We start from the raw sequence: 17,555 nt of genomic DNA, 5'->3' as shown, positions 1-17,555 counted from the left end.
CATTCAAAAGAACAGTTAACAGGAATTAGGCCTGTTGGTGTTGAGGTGGAGGAAACGTATGAGGTTGTGATTGGCTCTCAGGAACACTGGCCACCTTTTCCCCCTTCTTTTTATGCATATAGCTTTGCACTGCCCAGGGCCTGGATGTCACAGTTGCTCTTTATGATACCTTTCTTGCTAGGTAGGGGGAGAAAGTGCTACTTTGGAGTTATGGATCCCACAATGTTTTCTCTAGAAATGGGGAAAGATAGTAGGGGGGCACTGTGTGCTTAGGATTTGAGGTCTTAGGTTTGATCAGTCTGGGTTCTGCCGAGTTCAGCGTAGGATGGATTAATAGGTCAATCTGTAATTTGGGGGTTTCCCTTCTTTTCTTTCTATCCATTGATATCTGAGGATCATCTATGGTAATATTGAATTCTGGGTTCCAAAATGCACTGAACTGGTTCCTGTGCATATTTGGTCAACGTGAAATTTGAAGAGTGGTCATGAGAAATGGCAACCAGGGAACAAACATTTGGAACAAGTCCCTCACTAGACCAAGTGTCTGGGCATGTTTTTTTTCATGGGTTGTTGAGAAAGCCCACAGTCTTAGATTTTTATCACAGTAAGGAACAGTTTAACTTTGTTGTTTATCTAGTCACAGGCTGTCCTGGCTCCTAGCTGGGGACTTTGGTCATGCTGAGCAATGGATGAGTGAATGGCATAGGCTTCTTGTACCTTTTGTGCTTTAAAAAGCATGACTAAGTACTTACCCTGCTGTATTTGTGGGAGGTGGGGATCAAGCTCATGGCCTCATGCAGACAAAGTAATTGCTCTGTCTCTGAATTATACCCCACCCAGCCCACATACCCTACTCTTGATAACTCAAGTATGTAAGATTGGTGTGCAAAGCACAGCTCATTCTAACACACTTTGTTCTCCACAGAAAGTGATGTTGGGCAGAAAGACCATGTTAAAATTCATGTTAGTCTCAAGCTAGATGGAGGAAGAATCCACAAATGGCTTGGAAAGTTCACTGGTCCTATATGGAGTGGAGTGGATCTTTATAGGATTAGGAACTTCTGCTCCTGAACTTTGAGGTCTTGTCTGTAATGGTTTAGGTCTTATCTGTAACTACAGTAATTATTTTGTTCTTTGCTTATGCTAATTGGCTTTTAAACTTCTCAGGTGTTTTATTAAGTGTGTAAGGGAGACTGGCTTGTGTTTGGGGACCTTGAACTACAGTGGAATGTGCCAGTAAGTTCCTGGCTGGTCCAGCATGGTGACTTCTCTTCCATGCTAACAAGGGCAGGACTGGAGCCTTAAGTGGCAGGAGGCCGTAAAGGAGAGGTGGGAACTGGGCTCTCTTGATTTGAGCCTGAACTTAGCCCATACTGACATAGGGGAATGAAACTCCTAACCTACTATGTCCAGTACCAGTTCGTGTTCTCTAAAATCAAAGAATGAATTTTAGGAACGATAGAGGTTAAGAACAGAATGTATTTATTGAGAGAAAGAAAGCTTCTGTCTGGAGAGAGATAAAAGGGGTCCCAAGCGGGTTGCCAAGGATTCTGTCTTTTTCCAGAGACTTTTATAGAGCAAAATAGATGGGTCAAAGATGGGGGAAAAAATGGGAATTTGCAAAGTGGGTAGACATAAGGCAGGACAGAACTGTGGTCAACCAATAAGATTAATTGCTCAGGTAAAATTGATTAATTAAATTAGGAGCAAATGGGGGAGCAAGTCATGTGGCAAGGGGGCATACTTAACAGCTGTGAGTCTTCCTGTAGAGGGGTAGGATGCTGACTCCTGGCTTCCTCAGGGTGATAGAGAACTATTTGGACTGTAGATCATTAGGATGTGGTTGTATTTGCTTTTTGCCTTTTGTCTTGAGATTTGGTCCACAGCAGCAGTCTCTTCCAAGGCTGTAAGGTATCTAAACTTCTGCTCTGGCTCCTTTGGGGCCCAGCCCTGTCTGACTGCCTATAATATTTCTAACTATCTCAGCTACCTATAACAATCCCTTCTGGACTCTTCTGCTGGATAATGTGAAGAAATGGCTTGTCTTGGCTTTTCCTTTTTCTTTTTCCTCTCTGTGGATGTGTATGACTGGAGATTGAACTCGGGGACTCATGCCTGCTGGCCAAGTATTTTATCACTAAACTACATCCCAGCCTCAAGAATGAGTTTTCTGGTACAAAGAAAATTCAACTCCACCAGTCTAGTTGAGGAATCTGAGGTCTCTAGAAATATCAGCATTGGTAGTGGTACCATTGGTACTTTTCACACCTGAATGACACACCTAAGATTTTAAAGGCCAATTGGCATAAGTAGAAAAAAGTAATTAATTATAAAGTCTTAGAAACCTAAAGATGATCAATCTTGAGACACAAGAGTTTCTAGCTTGGAGAGCTAGAAAGTAAGAAGCTCGTAGGAGCAGAAGGGCAGTACTGGGCTCAAGTGGCCACTTCCCTGTCCTCAAGGGTTTGGCTGTGCTTAGGGTCCCTTTCTGAGATTCTTATTAATTCACCTGCCACAGTTTGGATTTTTAAGGCAGATAATTGAAAAGCTTTTAATTACTGAAAGAAATCCTAACAGAAACAGTCAAGCATGAAACAGGGCTTCTTGGTCCTAGAGTGTCTCTGCCCTATCCCACCAAGCTGGAAAATCTTATAGGCAATTCATGGACTTCTGTATATCTGGCTTTCTGCCCCCTTCTGAGTGTCAGGGGCCCTTTGCTCCTGTGTCCATCTATCAAGTGAACAAAGAGGGCAGTTATGTGTTCTTGGTAAGAGTCATTCAATTTAGCCTCTTGACCAAGCTTAAAAGTCTGGGTTTGTGGGTGCAACGGATAGGCTGGTGGCCCCCTTCCAGGGATCCTAACCATCCCCTTTCCCTTGAGAGACCTGTCCACCCATCCCATTCCTCCCTAGGAGGGGTTTGGGCTCCTTTACTTGTCCATAATACAAACTTTTTTTCCGTATCAGCGGGAATTAGCATAAGTAGCGTGGGCTACCACCATGGAAGTAGGATGTAAAACCACAGTGAAGGCAGAACTTCTAAAGTTCTGCAAGCAAAAATCAAAACAACACAGTCAAGCACTTCTTGGGAAGGGCACTAAATGTGTTCAGTTGGTTTTTGTTTTGTTTTTTTCTTTTTTTGGGGCAGGCTCTAACTATTTGGACCAGGCTGGCCTCAAACTCTTGGTTTTTCGGCTTCAACCTTCAAAATTCTAGGATGCACCGGCATGTCTGGCTAAGGGCAGTAGGTTTTTGAAGGCACCAGAAGGGGTAGTATCTTACATTCCCAGAGAAAAGAGATCTTGGGTTTTATTTTAGTTCAGGGTTCCTCTCGGATTTTAGCACTGAGGTCCGGAGCACCTGTCACCCCAACACCTGCTCTGGATCCAGAGTCCTTGAAGTGCAGTTTTCAGGTAACTTGACCTAATGAGGGCCCATAATTGTGGCCCTTTGCGCAGTAGCCCATTTTTTGTCTTGTAGTTCGGTGTGTTCTTACGGGGTAGGGAAGGAGACTCCTACATTGAAAGAATCTTGTTGCCAGCCTTACTAACTGAAAACTGCTGATCTAAGTCTTTCTAGCATCTGCCATAACTTTTTGTGGTTATGTCTATTGTGGGAAAATTCCCAAGAGAAACCAAACTGAAAGGAAGATTCTGCCATGAGGAGACCAGAAGGCAGCGGACTGTTGAATCTTCACTTTAATCTTTACGCCAGCCGGGGAAGGTTATGAGATAATTCCTCCAAGGCGATAGCACTGAGTTTACAGAGGGCTTAGTTTATGTAGAATTCAGAAGTGGGAGGTACCAAGCAAGTGACAAAATCTTACATAATTGGTTACATGCATCGAGTCACTGACAGGCAGGCTGGTCTTCAACAGATTTGTTGAGACAAAGGAATTGTTTATTATAATATTGAAACACTGTGGGAACAAGGGGAGGGGGCCCTTAAGTAGTGAGCATAGTTAACTGTGTCCTTGACTAGCCCAAGGTGCCTTAAGGTATAGACAATACTCTGATCAGAGGTACGCAGCTGGGCTTTAGACACTGTCAAGGTCAACTGAATTCAGGAGCAGGAACTTGCTCAGAGACCTCTAATTTGTACCATGAAATTCTTATCTGTTTGTTACTTTGTAAATGTTTTTACATTATAATTGTGCCCCAGCATGTGCACCACCACCACATTATTTCTCCCCAAGCATGAAGCAGTTAATCAGCCACTGAGTTGGGTATCAGTCGTGGAATCACAGGCCTGTGAATCTGCACTGCCTCCTCCACACTGGGCTGTGAGAATGAGCAAGCAATGTCCAGGGCAGATCTCTGGGCTGGATAATTGGCTCTGACATCTGGCTGAGTCACACTGAGGAGCTGTCAGGAAATCACTGTGAATATCACCGCGTTTTCCTGCACTGACTTTCAATACATTCCAGTATGTAACACTGATTTTCTTGGGTCAGTGGGTAAGAGGGATTTTCAAAAAGGCTTTCCTTTTAACTAAAACTAAAACTGAAAAGGAGGTAGGGAGGTAGGAAGAAAAGCAATCAGGAAAGGAGGAAAAAGGAAAGAAGGAAGGAAAGAAGAAAAGGATGGATATATTGTCTGGGCTGACCAGTTGTTTGTGTACATGTGCTTTATTTTGTGTTTTGGTGGTACCAGAGATTGAACCCAGGGCCTGCATACGGAGACATCCCAACTCTTTTTAAATTTTGAGAGAGGGTCTTAGGAAGTTGTTTCATTGGACAGATGCTAACTTCAATATCCCACCTCAGCCTCCCACGAGCTGGAATTACAGGCACTGATAGAGGAGAAAATATAATTCCCAACCTACTACATGTCAGATATGTACAAGATCATGTCCCTCAAAATTGAATGAATTTTAAGAAACATGGTGGTAGAGGTTAAGAGTAGGAAAGATTTTCCTGGTAGCTCCTGAGAGACAGGAGGGGACCCAAAAGTAGGCTGCCACAGTCATTTTTCCAGAAATATTTTGTCGACCAAATTTACAAAGTATAAGTAGGTACAAATGTGGGCCAAATTATAATCAACTAATAAGGTTACAAGTGTAGCTGTTTATTTACTAGTGATTTCCTAGGGAAGCAGTCACATAGCAAGGGTACCAGGAAAGAACAAAGGCATTTTTGAAAAGGGATGGGTCCAAAAGCTCTGCTCCTCCTCCTGGGTGACTTTTGTCTATCTGGGTTTAAAGGACTGGGTAACTGCAATTACAATACAGTTTTAAGTTTCCACTCATCCCTCAGGGAAGTGTGCAAGTCTGACTATTGTGATTTTAATTGTTTCTCAACTTTTTTGCATTGATTCCCTCTGGGGTCTAGCCCTGTGTAGCTATCAATTTCTGTCTAATTTTGCTGCCTGTAATACTGCCACACCCGAGAGTAGTAGAATCTTAACAATGTGTAGAAAAGCTTGTCTGGAAAGGTTCTGGAGTTGAGCCTGACCAGAAGGGCCCAGAGGTTAGCACGGCCTCTCTGGGAATGGTTGTTACAACTGACCTTAGTGATTTGATAGAGTTACCATAACAAAGTGCTGCAAATGGAATGTTTGGGAAATTTATTCTGTCACAGTCCTAGACAAGGTCCAAAATAAATGTGTGTCAGGGTTAGCTCCACTGGGGAGTCTTTTATTGAGATGGGATTTCACTATATAGTTTACACTGGCCTTGGACTACATATAGCCACGTTAGCTTTGAACTCTGGCAGTGCTCCTGCCTCAGCCTCCCAAGTGCTCCACACCTGCCTTCCTTGCTGAAGTTCTGAAGGAGAATCTGATCCATGCCTCTGTCCTAGCTTCTGCCTGTTGCTGGCAATCCTTGACTTACAGATGTATCAGTCTAGATTCTGCTTCTGTCATGGATGGCCCTAACTCAGGATGACCTCAGTTTAACTCAGTTGTATCAGTAAAGACTCAGTTTCCAAATAAGGTTACAATTCCAGTACCAAGGATTGGGGTTTCAGTGTATCACTGGGGGAGGGGCACCATTAAATTATCTACACTGTGTTTATCTGCCTGCCTCTTGGACTGCTGTGTGGGCATCTGACCATATCTCCCTATGTCCAGGGTCTTCCTCTGCACCCTTTCCCACACCATCTACAGAATGATCTTCCTGGGGTACAGAATCGTATTATTCTTCTGTCTGAAAATGTTCCATGACTTCCAAGGGCAACTCTTGATTGACAGACAAATCTTTTCATTTGAGAGTGTCCCAAGGGCATACATAATGTGGAGCAGGACCTGTCCCTCCTGCTCAGGATCTTAATTGCAGCTGGCCTTCCCTGCCAAGGCCTGCTAATTAAAGCCCCTCCTGCTGGGCTTCTGAATTGTTCTGCCCCTAAGATTATTTGGGAGTCATTGAATATCCTGTGTGGTTGTTCTACCCATGCTGCCCTTGGCTTTCCTCTCAGGAGCTGGTTTATTGAGCATTACTTATTTCTTTTAGCAGCAGAAGACAAGGTGGATTTCCATAGGGCAGTTGAATTTTATCTTTTCCTAGAACTGACGGACACGTCCATGACTGTCTTCTCCTTCCTTAATCCACTGTGGCAAAAGTGACCCCTGGCTTTGAAATTGGTCTCCTGTGAAAATATGTGAAATGGGTTGGGCGTGTGTGAATGAAGCTGGGGTAGAGGATGAAATGGGCAGAAAGAATACTTAGATCATTATTTAGGGGAATGAAATTGCCAACCCAATAGATGTCTGGTAGGAGTTCATGTTCTCTAAAATCGCAGAATGAATTTTAGGAATAACAGAGGATAAGAAAAGAATGTGTTTATTGAGAGAAAAAAGCTTCCACTTGAGAGAAGACACAGAAAGGATCCTGAGTGGGTTGCCAAAGACTCTTGTCTTTTCTAGGAACTTTCATAGAGCAAAATCATGAGGTAAGACAGGTCTAAGGTGCAGAAAAATGGAAACTCAAGGCAGGTAGACATGAGGTGGGATGGAACTGTGGTCAACTAATAAGATTAATTATGCAGGTAAAATTGATTAAATCTGAGACAAATGGGGAAGCAGGTCATGCAGCAGTGAGCATTCTGACAGAGCAGTGATTTCCTGTGGGGGATCCAGGAACCTCCGTTCCTGGCTTCCTCAAGGTTATGCACACCTATTTAGAAAATCAGCCCCTGATGTTTATATTTAGGGTATGGCTGTATTCAGTTTGCCTTTTGTCTTGAGGTCTGGCCCCTTGGGTGTGTATTACAAGATATCTGGTCTTCTACACTGGCTCCATCAAGGGCCCAGCCTCAAACTTTTGATAATTCTGTATCGGCCTTCCAAGTAGCTAAGATTATAAGGCTGACTTAGATTTTACTGTGCCTAGATTTTTGTCTGGAATAGCAACAATAAAATCAGTCAATTCTAAGAGTTAAGTGACTGAGTTCACAGAAGACTCAGACTTTTGTCTAAACAGTTAAATTTTAGTAGCACATTTGTCTTTATGCAGAGGAGCAAAGGAAAAAACCATATAGTATTATTATATCTAAAAGTACCTGTCCATGTAAGTGCTATACCTACAACTGGTGTCAGGCCTCAGTCTGTACATTAAGTTGTGGAATCTGGAGTTAGAGAAACTTGATTAGTAGCCCTTTAATTTTAGTCCATTTGACCTTAAGCCAATGATCCTCTTCAAACCACAGTTCCCCAGGCTGCACAAAAAGCTTTTGGTGTAATTCCTAGCAGAATTCATGCTCAATAAATGTTGGATTTTTTTTTTTTGCTATTATTCTGTTATTTTTATATCAATGACCCAAAAGTCGTGTGTTGGAGAGTGTTGAAGCTGAATACATGCGCAGGGCTGTGGCGTGACCCGGGCATGATTGAACTGAGAATGAGGAGACGCCTCAGGGGGCAGGATAGGCCACAGCTGAGGCCACCTAGAGACCTTTTTGGATCATTTTCCTTAATTAGCACCTGTTGCTCTGTGGGGTCCTTGAACCTCTCCCAAGATCTGATAGGATTATTTCCAAAAGATGAGAAGTATAAAATAAAAGAGGCCTTTATTCTGAGAACATGGAGAGAGATAACCGGCACCCCCCAACCGCTGGAGTCTGCCCATCTCTCTGGTGGACACTTGGCGTGGGGGTATATAAGTATCCTCGGTTTGGGGTGGAACCTAAGGGGGCATCAGGGATGCATGGGTAACCCATTGGTCCTAGGTTTGGCGCCATAAGTAAATTCCCAGGGGCCGGGAGGGTGGAGTCACAGGTAAATTCCTAGGGGCGGGGCAGATAGGGGCTTCCTGGTTCCGGTTGAGGCTTTCCGGGCTACAGAGTCCTGTCTGGGCCAAAACCCTTTCAAGACCCAGTTCAGGTTTCCTCCATTGACCCCTCAACTCCTTGCTTGTACTGATTAAATACCGGCTGCCTAGTGTCAGTTGGCTGCCACGTAGCAGAGTTACGAGCTCTGCCAAGGATTTCACTCCTGTAGCCCCTAAGGGTCATGCCGCTTGTCTCATTGCTTTGAGCCTTCACCACCGTGCACCCATTGTGGGGTTCGGGGAGTCTAAGCCTTGCCCCTGAGGACTTTGCAATTCTTATTTAACCAAGAGCTTTAATGAGAATGATGGTTGACAGTAGTGTATGTGTGTCTTTTATTTTTTATTTTTGTGTGTGTGTGTGTGTGTGTGTGTGTCTTTTATTACAGTTTTATTACAACTGATACTTTCCTTGTTGAGTAGTAAGTTTTTCTTAAGTAGCCCTTTTGGTGACACAGAGAGAAAATGTCTTAAGTGATAGAATTTTCAGCGTGGCCAAAAAGATCAGAAATATGAAATAAAAGTGGCCTTTATTTTAAGAATGTAGAGAGAGACTCCATCACCTCCGGGGTCTGGCATTCTCTCTGCCCGACATGAGATGTGGGAGCATACATGGAGCTTAGGTTTGGGGTGGAGCCTAAGGGGCATTACTGATGCACAGGTAGCCCATTGGAATACATTTTCCACACAGGTAAATTGCTTAGGGGCAGGGAAGATGACCTCAAGATTGAGCCTCTTGTTTTTTATAAACTGTAACCTTGCCTGCTTCCAGATAGTATAAAGCAATTTTAAAGGGAAACATTATATTTTACTGACAGCAAGATAGCATTTTTATTTACAGTAAGTATAACAAATGAAAAGGGAACAAGAGACCTGGAAAGAGGCCATAATCTTCATTCCAGTGTCAAAACTGGGCAAGTCTGGACAACAAAGGGCTACAAAAAGTGAGTTTGCATGACCAGCGCCATGGCACAGATCTGAATTCCAGTGCTCAGAAGGCCAACACAGGTGGATCAGTAGATGGTTTGAGGCCAAACATGGTGAGACAGAAAATCACAGGGCCAACCTTGAAGTGAAACTGAGTGCTATTCAGGACTTTTCCTCCCAGGTTTCCACACGTAGCACTTGGTGTTGATTGGATGGATGGTTACATTTTTGGAAGCTATAACAGTTTCCTCTTAATATTAAAACAAAAATGAAGGTTTTAAGCTGCAATTCGAGCTCCTTTCTGAGACATTTCCTCTGGAACATTTCTCTTTCACAGGTGAAAATGAAATCCTTGCGACTCTGCATGCCATTTCAAGCAAAAACCAGATCTGGAGGTCGTACATTGGCATGGGCTATTACAACTGCTCAGTGCCGCAAGCCATTCTGCGGAACTTGCTGGAGAACTCAGGATGGTAACGTATCTCCCTCTGCCACCTGCCAAGGTGTCTGGGATCCCACACACTGGTGCCTGGCCCCACTGTTGTCTGCGCTCTGGGAACCTTCCTGGTTTTTCTACTTTGGCAATTTCTTGCTCAGGTGTTGGAAATAAAAGCTTATTCCAGTTTTATTCCTGAAAGGATTTTGCCCCATTTGGGACACTATAGCTGGTGAAAAGCTTGGAGGCGGAACCAAGGGGCTCTATTTTCCCCACCCTTAGAAATTTACCTGTGGTACGAAATGAATACCAGTGGGCTACCTGTGCATCAGTAATGCCCCTTAGGCACCACCCCAAACCTAAGCTACATGTATACCCCCACTCCACAGTTCCGATGGAGAGAATGCCAGCCCCTGGAGACAATGCTAGACCCTGGAGGGTCAGGGGGTCTCTCTCCACATTGTTAAAATAAAGGTCATTTATATTTCATAGTTCTTATCTTTTCAGCCATGCCAAAATTCTGTCATATGGTTCCTTAACCAGGAATCCAATTCTGTCAATTCCCTCCAGTCTTGTACTCTTCCTCATAGAGGCTGGTGATCTCTTCTTTCCAACTTCATTTCAGTGCTTTGAGGAGGATGTCAAACCTGTGGCTGGGTAGGTTTCAGGCTTTGTCTTCTTTGGGGACCCTGAGATTTAAGCTGGGTACCTCAGCCTGCTGTCTACCTGAGAGGATTTTAAGGTGGTGGATACTTACATCCCTCCACTCTCCCCATATCCTTGGGGCCATGCCCACCTGAAAATGAAGAGACATAGTGTCAGATCATGGGAATCATAAAGCATCATCTCTGTTATAAGCACCTTCTTAGAAAGAGCACACGTGTGCAGGAGATAGGCCCTGCTCTAAAGGTAAGAGAAGGGCTGCAGCCCACTGTGCTGGGCTGCTTGTTCCCGTCTTACCTCACTGGTCAGGTAAGTCATCTCTGCTCCGCCAGAGTGTGTGTATTTGTCCTTTTGTATGTGTCAGTGTTCTTGTCCCCTGTGTCTCTCACTGACGGACACAACTGAAAACATGAGGAAAATCTCCTAGGCAACTTCTGTATTATTGGCTGTTTCCCATTTTGGTGGTGGCATATGTCATAAAGAACCAGAATGCTGGGTATGGTGGTGCAGGCCTGTAATCCTAGTACTTTGGAGACTGAGGCAGGCGGATCACTCCAGTTGAAAGCCAGCCTGGACTACAGAGCCAGATCATGTCTCAAAACATTTTAAAAAAAAAAAAATCCCAGCACTAACCAAAACACTTTTGGCTATGTGTGGTGCTGCATGCGTGTATTTTCAGTACTGGGGTAGCTGAGTCAGGAACCATCAACATAGTTCAAGTCTTATCTGAATTATGTAGTGAGAACTTATCTCAGGAAAAAAGAAAGAAAGCAGCTTGGGACATCCCATGACATCCCCAGCCGTTATCCCACAGCGACCATCTGCTGGGAAATCATGTTTAGCTGCAGAGGGAAAGTTGCGGACCTTTTTTCCTCCATTACTTGTCACAATATATTTGAATTGAAATCTTGGGAACCTTATTTCAAATGATGCCTTGGTCTCAAAGGGAAAAGGTCTGATTTGTTTGTGTGTGTTTCATATATTTGATTTTTTTTTTCCTTTCTGGGTTTTTCTCACTATGTAGCTTAGGCTGCCCTCAAACTCGCATCGACTCTCCTGCAGCAGCCTCTCAAGTGCTGGAATCACAGGTGTGTGCCACCACACACACTTATTTGAGGGGAGAGGTATTTACTCTTTCCCAGGGAGAAGAGGTGGTGATGAGTGGTAGTGGTTTTTGCATCATGAGTGAGTTGAATTTCTGGTGTGATCAGTGTGGTATGACAACAGAGTGAACACTTGTCCCTGCCCAGAGCCCAGAGGTATTGGAAACAAGGCACAGACCAGGATTGTTCTCACTGATGTTCATAAGAGCCAGCTTTCCTCAGTGGCAGACATAGGATTACCTTAACAGGAGCTTTGGAAATACCAGGTGTAGCCCCCAGGTCCGTATCTTACAGTTTTGATCAGTACTTTGCGTCTTTTGTTTGCTTTTCTCTAAGTGCAAATGTGCTAGGGAGCGAGGCTCCGCTTTGTCCCAGAAGCAGTGGCCCACGTCTCCTGCAGGAGTCAGATCTGTTCGCATAGGCGTGTCTGCATCACCAGCCCTGTGCAGAGCATCTCAGTTCAGGGTTCTCCCTGCTTTTTAAAACGCAAATAGAAAAGCAGAATCACCAAAAACAAAATTGTTTTCGGCTGTGGGTATGAGAAAGCGTCTGCTTCACTGGAGGCTGCTTTTCACTGTGGTGCTCTTAAGAGTTTGGTGAACTCCAGGGTCGGTTGCTCCTAAGGGAAGCCTCTGAGGGCTGCAGCCGCCCGGCTGTCTGGGCACTGGCCCGCTGCTTTGCGCTCGGTGGCCATCCAGGCTGCTGCCCATGTCGGTCCCTGTGTGAGTGGATGTGGGAATTTACTTTAGGAGCAGCCAGCATTTCAAGAGGGAGACAGTGTCATTCTGTGCTTTTTCAGCCTCTGTTTTGGAGTGCATTTTAAACACTGGTTCAGATCAGCTTTCCGAGAACAAGAAAGACAGACAAAGGCCTGGGCCCGCTCTGATAGGGAGGGCTGTACACATGTGGGTGAGGGACTTCACATTATCACTCTTTGGAATGGTTTCCATAGAGATGGAGCCAACGAATTCCGGTGACGTGAGGTGAAAATAAATGGGCAGCATAGCCTCGAAAGAATACAAGTATTTAGGCCCTTAGAAGAAAGATTACACCAGGTCTAGAATTTGTTTTGTGGGCCCCACTGTTCCAAATTTTCAACAGTTAACATCAGTAACTAATAGCAGAGCATGAATGTCACCTCTGTGGCTTTCTGTTCTGTAAAATGTTGGCACCAAGGCTGAGAGAGTCTCATGAGTGAGTGTCTCCTGCAAATCCCTACCACCTCCCTCCTTACATTCCTAAAGGAAGTCACAGCCAGAGTGATGATGATGACTGATTGCTTTGGAATAAATGTTAATGCCTTGTTGAATATGTCAAGCATCCTGTCTGAGCAGAACTAAAACCTTTCTTGACGTGTAATACTGGTAAAAGCCAGTAATTAGTTGCAATATAGACGTTAGAGATCAGACTTTGGTGGGTGTGTGTGGTGCTGGGGATTGAACCCAGGGCCTCATTGTGGTAGGCTAGTGCTCTGCCGCTGAGCTACAGCCCAGTCTCACAGGTGATTTTCTTTTTTTCCCCATGTTTCTCTTTTAGTTTAATTTTTTATATTCTATTTTATTTCTCTATTTACATATCTAAATAAATTGAAAACCATGAGTTCGCACTAATACCTTTAATTCCAAATCAGTGCCACAGTTTTCATCTTAGTTGCCTCAATTTCCACATTTTTGTTTGTTTGTTTGTTACTGTTGTTGCTTTGAGACAAAGTCTCACTATGTGGTTCAGGCTGACCTTGATCCTCCTGCCGCAGCCTCAGTGCTGGGATTATGGGTATGCACTACCGTGCCTAATCTTTTTCTTGGCACATGCTTTCTGTCCATAATGATTATATTCCTATATTCCTCAGGGGAGTTTCTACATGAACATAATGCATCCTGATTCCTTTTATATTCCCTTACCCTCTCCCCCTCCCGTCCCTCTGTAGACTTCTTCCTTCTCCCTCCCTCCCTCTCCTCCCTCCTCCTCCTTTTCCTTTCCTCCCCCCCTCTCCCCCTCTCTTTTTTCCCCTCTGTCTCTCTCTATGTCTCTCTGACAAAGATGGGGTGGGCATAGTGCTTCTGAATCTTAATAGTAACTAGTCATTATTTGGCTCTAAAAAAAGTTCATATTTTCCTTGAGAATTTGCAGAGCAATGATGCCTTTGAAAGAGTAAGAATGTTCAGGATGAGAAACGGTGGTCACCCCGAGAACAGAGACTAAAGCCAATGTGTGCTCGTACATATGCAGAAAAAATGTTTTCAAATAGAAACGCCTGACAGCCCCTTACTGAAGCATCCTTTGAGAAAGGTCTCTGAGTGTGCACTTTCCAGGTTTTCTTGAAGGTCAAAATAGGGGGGAAATGCACCATCTCCTGGATCTCTGAAAATATTGATTGTATAACTGACTTTTAAAACACATAGACACTTGTATATCCCCAAAAGTTAAGGATTTAGAAGTTGCAGGATCAGTGTTCTTTTTAACTCAGAAGAATTTGATAATTTATAGTTGCTGGTCACTTGACTAACAATTGGGTAGTACAATGCCACTTCTGAAATTCTTGATGTACGTGAATGTAGTTTGAGTATGAAGGAAAAAAATCCAATATGGCTGCCATGTTCTCCATTGACAGACAAGGGAATTGTTTAGAAAGAAGTTAAGTTACTTGTTCAAGTTCATGAAACTTGAGGTTAAATCTAAGGCCTCTTAATACTTAGTATTACTGAAGATGCAAAGAAATCTGCGATTCCTTCACTGCATACAGAAATGTAGACCCGATGAATGTTCTAGACAGGAACAGGGCAGTGTGTCTGAGAGCATAACATTAACTATCACACGTGAACTGAGAGTCTACTGGGGATGTTGTTCTAAGGATTTAAGAACTAACTATGGATACTCATTTTTTCCCCCTGTCTTTTGGAGACAGTTTCACTGTTCAGTTCAGGCTGGCCTTAAACTCACTTTATAGCCAAGGCTGGCCTTGAACCTCCAGCAATCCTCCTGTCTCAGCCTCCCAAGTGCTGGAATCACATGTGTGAGCTACCACACTCAGCTGGATACTCATTTTTGTGGTCTTTTTCATTTTTATTGGTATCGGGGATCGAACTCATGACTGCCTGCTTGCAAGGCAGGTGCTTATGCCGCTGAGCTAAATCCCCAGCCCCATGGATACTCACTTTTATGCTAGTTTTTTTTGTTATTGTTATGTTTTTGAGACAGGGTCTTACTATGTAGCCCAGGCTGGCCTTGAACCCATGTTGATCCTCCTGCTTCAGTCTCGTGAGTGCTTGGATTATAGGTGCCACCACAGCCTGCTTATTATGCTAGTTCTGATCTTTAAAATCAAAAATAATATATAACCTGAAGGAACTTATTAACTTATATTAAACTCACTTAAATGAATACTTCATGATTTAAAAGAATTACAAAACAAATGAGAGTAATACCACAGAGCAATTAAAATTTCATATGCGTATACATATATACACATATACACACATGTATACATATACAGTATTTGTTGGTTCACAGAATTGAACTCAGGGCCTTCTCACTAAGCTGCATGTTGAGCCATTTTTTTTGGAATATATTTTATTTTACTTTTTTAAGAGTAAGAAAATTTACTGGAGAAAAGGAATGTGGGGAATAGGAATAGCTCCTGAGAGACAGGAAGAGGCTCCAAATGGGTGGCCTCCTTTATTTTTTATGATGATGATGATGGTGGTGGTGATAATGATTTTGAGACAGGGTCTTGGTATGTAGTCCAGGCTGACCTTGAACTCACTATACTAGTATGGCCTTGCACTCAGTGATCTTCCTGCCTCAGCCTACCAAATTCTGGGATTACAGATGTGTGCCACCATGCAAGGCTTATTTTTTATTTTGAGATAAGGTCTTTCTAAATCATATTCCTGCCTGAGCCTCCCAGAGTGCTAGGATTATTTGTGTATGCCACTATAGCTGGCTAAAATTTTATTTGTATGTATTCTTTTCTGGCAAACACTTGGAAACATCTTATTATTAACCAATTTAAGTCCTAAAGCAATCAAGAAAAACCATCTAATTCGGGCTTAAGGTTAAAAATTGGCAACAATGACAGGCACAGGTTTATGTCTCAGCAAATAAATCAATAAGTCAAGAGATTTAAAACTAAAATTTGGTATTTTCAATGTTGCTATAAACACATTTAAGTTTAAAGTTATATTTGTAAGTGAACTTAAAGTTGTTAGAAACTGTCCACAGAGTAATATGAACCTTAAAAAGTCAGACATAAAACTTTACATAGACTATAATCCTGCTTTCACATGTAAATACAGCTGTAATATAGAAAAGAAATAAAAAGACATGTATCTAAATGTTAGCTGTAATTATGTCACCGAAGTTTTTAGGGCCCAAGCACGGGCTTTGGGGATTCCAACAGACTGGACTGGGCCACCTGTACCCTAATAAGGCCAGGATGGGAGGGCAGTCTGGCTGGCCAGGTGGATGACCCTGTCCCCCTTGTGGCTCCTGTGTGTCCCTTCTGAAGCAGAGGAAGAGCACCTAAGAGGAGATCAGGTCGCTCGGGCAAGGATGTGTGAGTAGCTGTGCTCTCCTGGAAGCTCCAAGCCAGCTCTCAAGGTCATAATGATGCCCACTAGAGGAACAAAGCTTCCATTGGTGTGGCCATGGGGGAAGCACGGATTCAAGATCTATGAAGGTTGACAGAAACTTAGGGGTTTTGTAAGCAAAGAACAACGGCAAGGCTCAGTGACTTGGCAGCTGGCAGTGCAGGAAACCTGGTCAGGTCCAGGCGATCAGAACCGCAGCACTGGCTCTGTGAAGTCCTGGGAGAGCCATCTCACTTGAGGGGTGGTTGGGTTCCCATCAGGAGGTAACAGCCACTGTCTAAGTGAGGTTGCCGCAGTTCCCGTTAGGGAGTCATTGCACTTCTTCTGCTTGGGGCAGGTGGGCACCTCAGGAGGTGCTCTGTGAGGCCCTGCTTGCCTAGAATCTGAAGTGATTAACTAATTTCTGACAATAATTGGAGACGTCTAAGGCATTGTGATTGGGTGTCCCTGCAGATACTGAAAGTTTATTTACTCTTATCTCGGCGTCCTTGACCTTGAAGAGGGGTGAGATTGGTCAGGTATGTTTATGGCTGGAAAACCCTAAATAACATGTCTGCGTGCATGTGTGCGGAGCTGAACAGGGTCTGCCTCAAAGTTTGAAGGTTCTAAGGGATTCAGATAAAAGCAGAGATGCCAACTTCTATCTGGCTATCAGTTACACTTTGGCCATCTACAGGTGCATCTTCAAGATCCCTTTTGTAGTTATCTTGAAATTTGGGGATTATAGGTAATTTTGTTTTCTCAATAGTTATCAGAGGTTTTTTAAAAATCTTGTTACAATGAACGCGTATATCCTATACATTAAAAAAGTTAGACATACACAAGATGGTTAATAATGGTAGTTGATATCTTTACATTTCAGTTCACTCGATTTTACAGACGTCAAAAAATGGAATTGTAGCATTTTATATTTTAGACTAAAAATTCATATAGCAGCCTGGGGATGTAACTCAGCAAAGTATGCACACGGTCTTGGGTTTAATCCCTAGCACCAGAAAAGAACACCCCCAAAACAAATTATATCCCAGAAGCACTTTGAAATTTTTAGAGACAGGGTCTCGCTGTATAGTTTAGATTGGTCTTGAACATACTATGTAACCCAAGCTGGCCTCAAACTCTGATCTTGTGCCTCAGCCTCCCGTGTGTTGGTGTGATAGGTGCATGCCACCACACCTTACTTGAATTTTTTGCTCATTTTTTCCTTACTGTTCAGTGCTCTGCTGGATTGTTTTTAAATACTGCTCTATGCTGTATATTGCAGACCTAACCCTATGAATGTACTAAATCTTTCCTATTTCTCAGATGGTCTAGTTGGTTTGTGCATATGCTCCTGTCTGTGGTTTATTTTCTTTCTTTCCTTCTGTCTGTCTGTCTACACACTAAATAGCAGTTTTGAGCAAAGTGAATGTTTTATATAGGTGAGCGTGCAAGCGCAAGGCAGGTGGGTGCCACTGTCTGCATGGTTTTTTGTGACCCCGTTTCTGCTCACATTTGCTTTTTAGTTGCCTGCGTCCTGTGTTGTGTGCCCCATTCATTCCAGTCTACCACCCACCTAGACTATGGCAAATTAGTTTAC

The 17,555-nt window shown here is 43.4% G+C and overlaps 1 protein-coding gene across 1 annotated transcript in view; it reads left to right on the top strand.

Annotated features, from left to right (window-relative positions):
• The window catches only part of Gldc (glycine decarboxylase), a 120,505-nt gene that overhangs the window by 18,105 nt on the left and 84,845 nt on the right, over nucleotides 1-17,555 (top strand). The window contains exon 3 of the mRNA XM_003472172.5: nucleotides 9,526-9,661. Within this exon, the coding sequence (XP_003472220.3) occupies nucleotides 9,526-9,661 (136 nt within the window). The remainder of the gene's footprint in view (nucleotides 1-9,525; nucleotides 9,662-17,555) is intronic.

This window comes from Cavia porcellus, unplaced genomic scaffold, assembly GCF_034190915.1.
Source record: "Cavia porcellus strain 051 isolate PalLab524CR breed Dunkin Hartley unplaced genomic scaffold, mCavPor4.1 scaffold_1, whole genome shotgun sequence".
Classification (NCBI taxonomy): domain Eukaryota; kingdom Metazoa; phylum Chordata; class Mammalia; order Rodentia; family Caviidae; genus Cavia; species Cavia porcellus.
The sequence above is the reverse complement of the archived record's forward strand: the minus strand, read 5'-3'. Positions and strand labels throughout refer to the sequence as shown.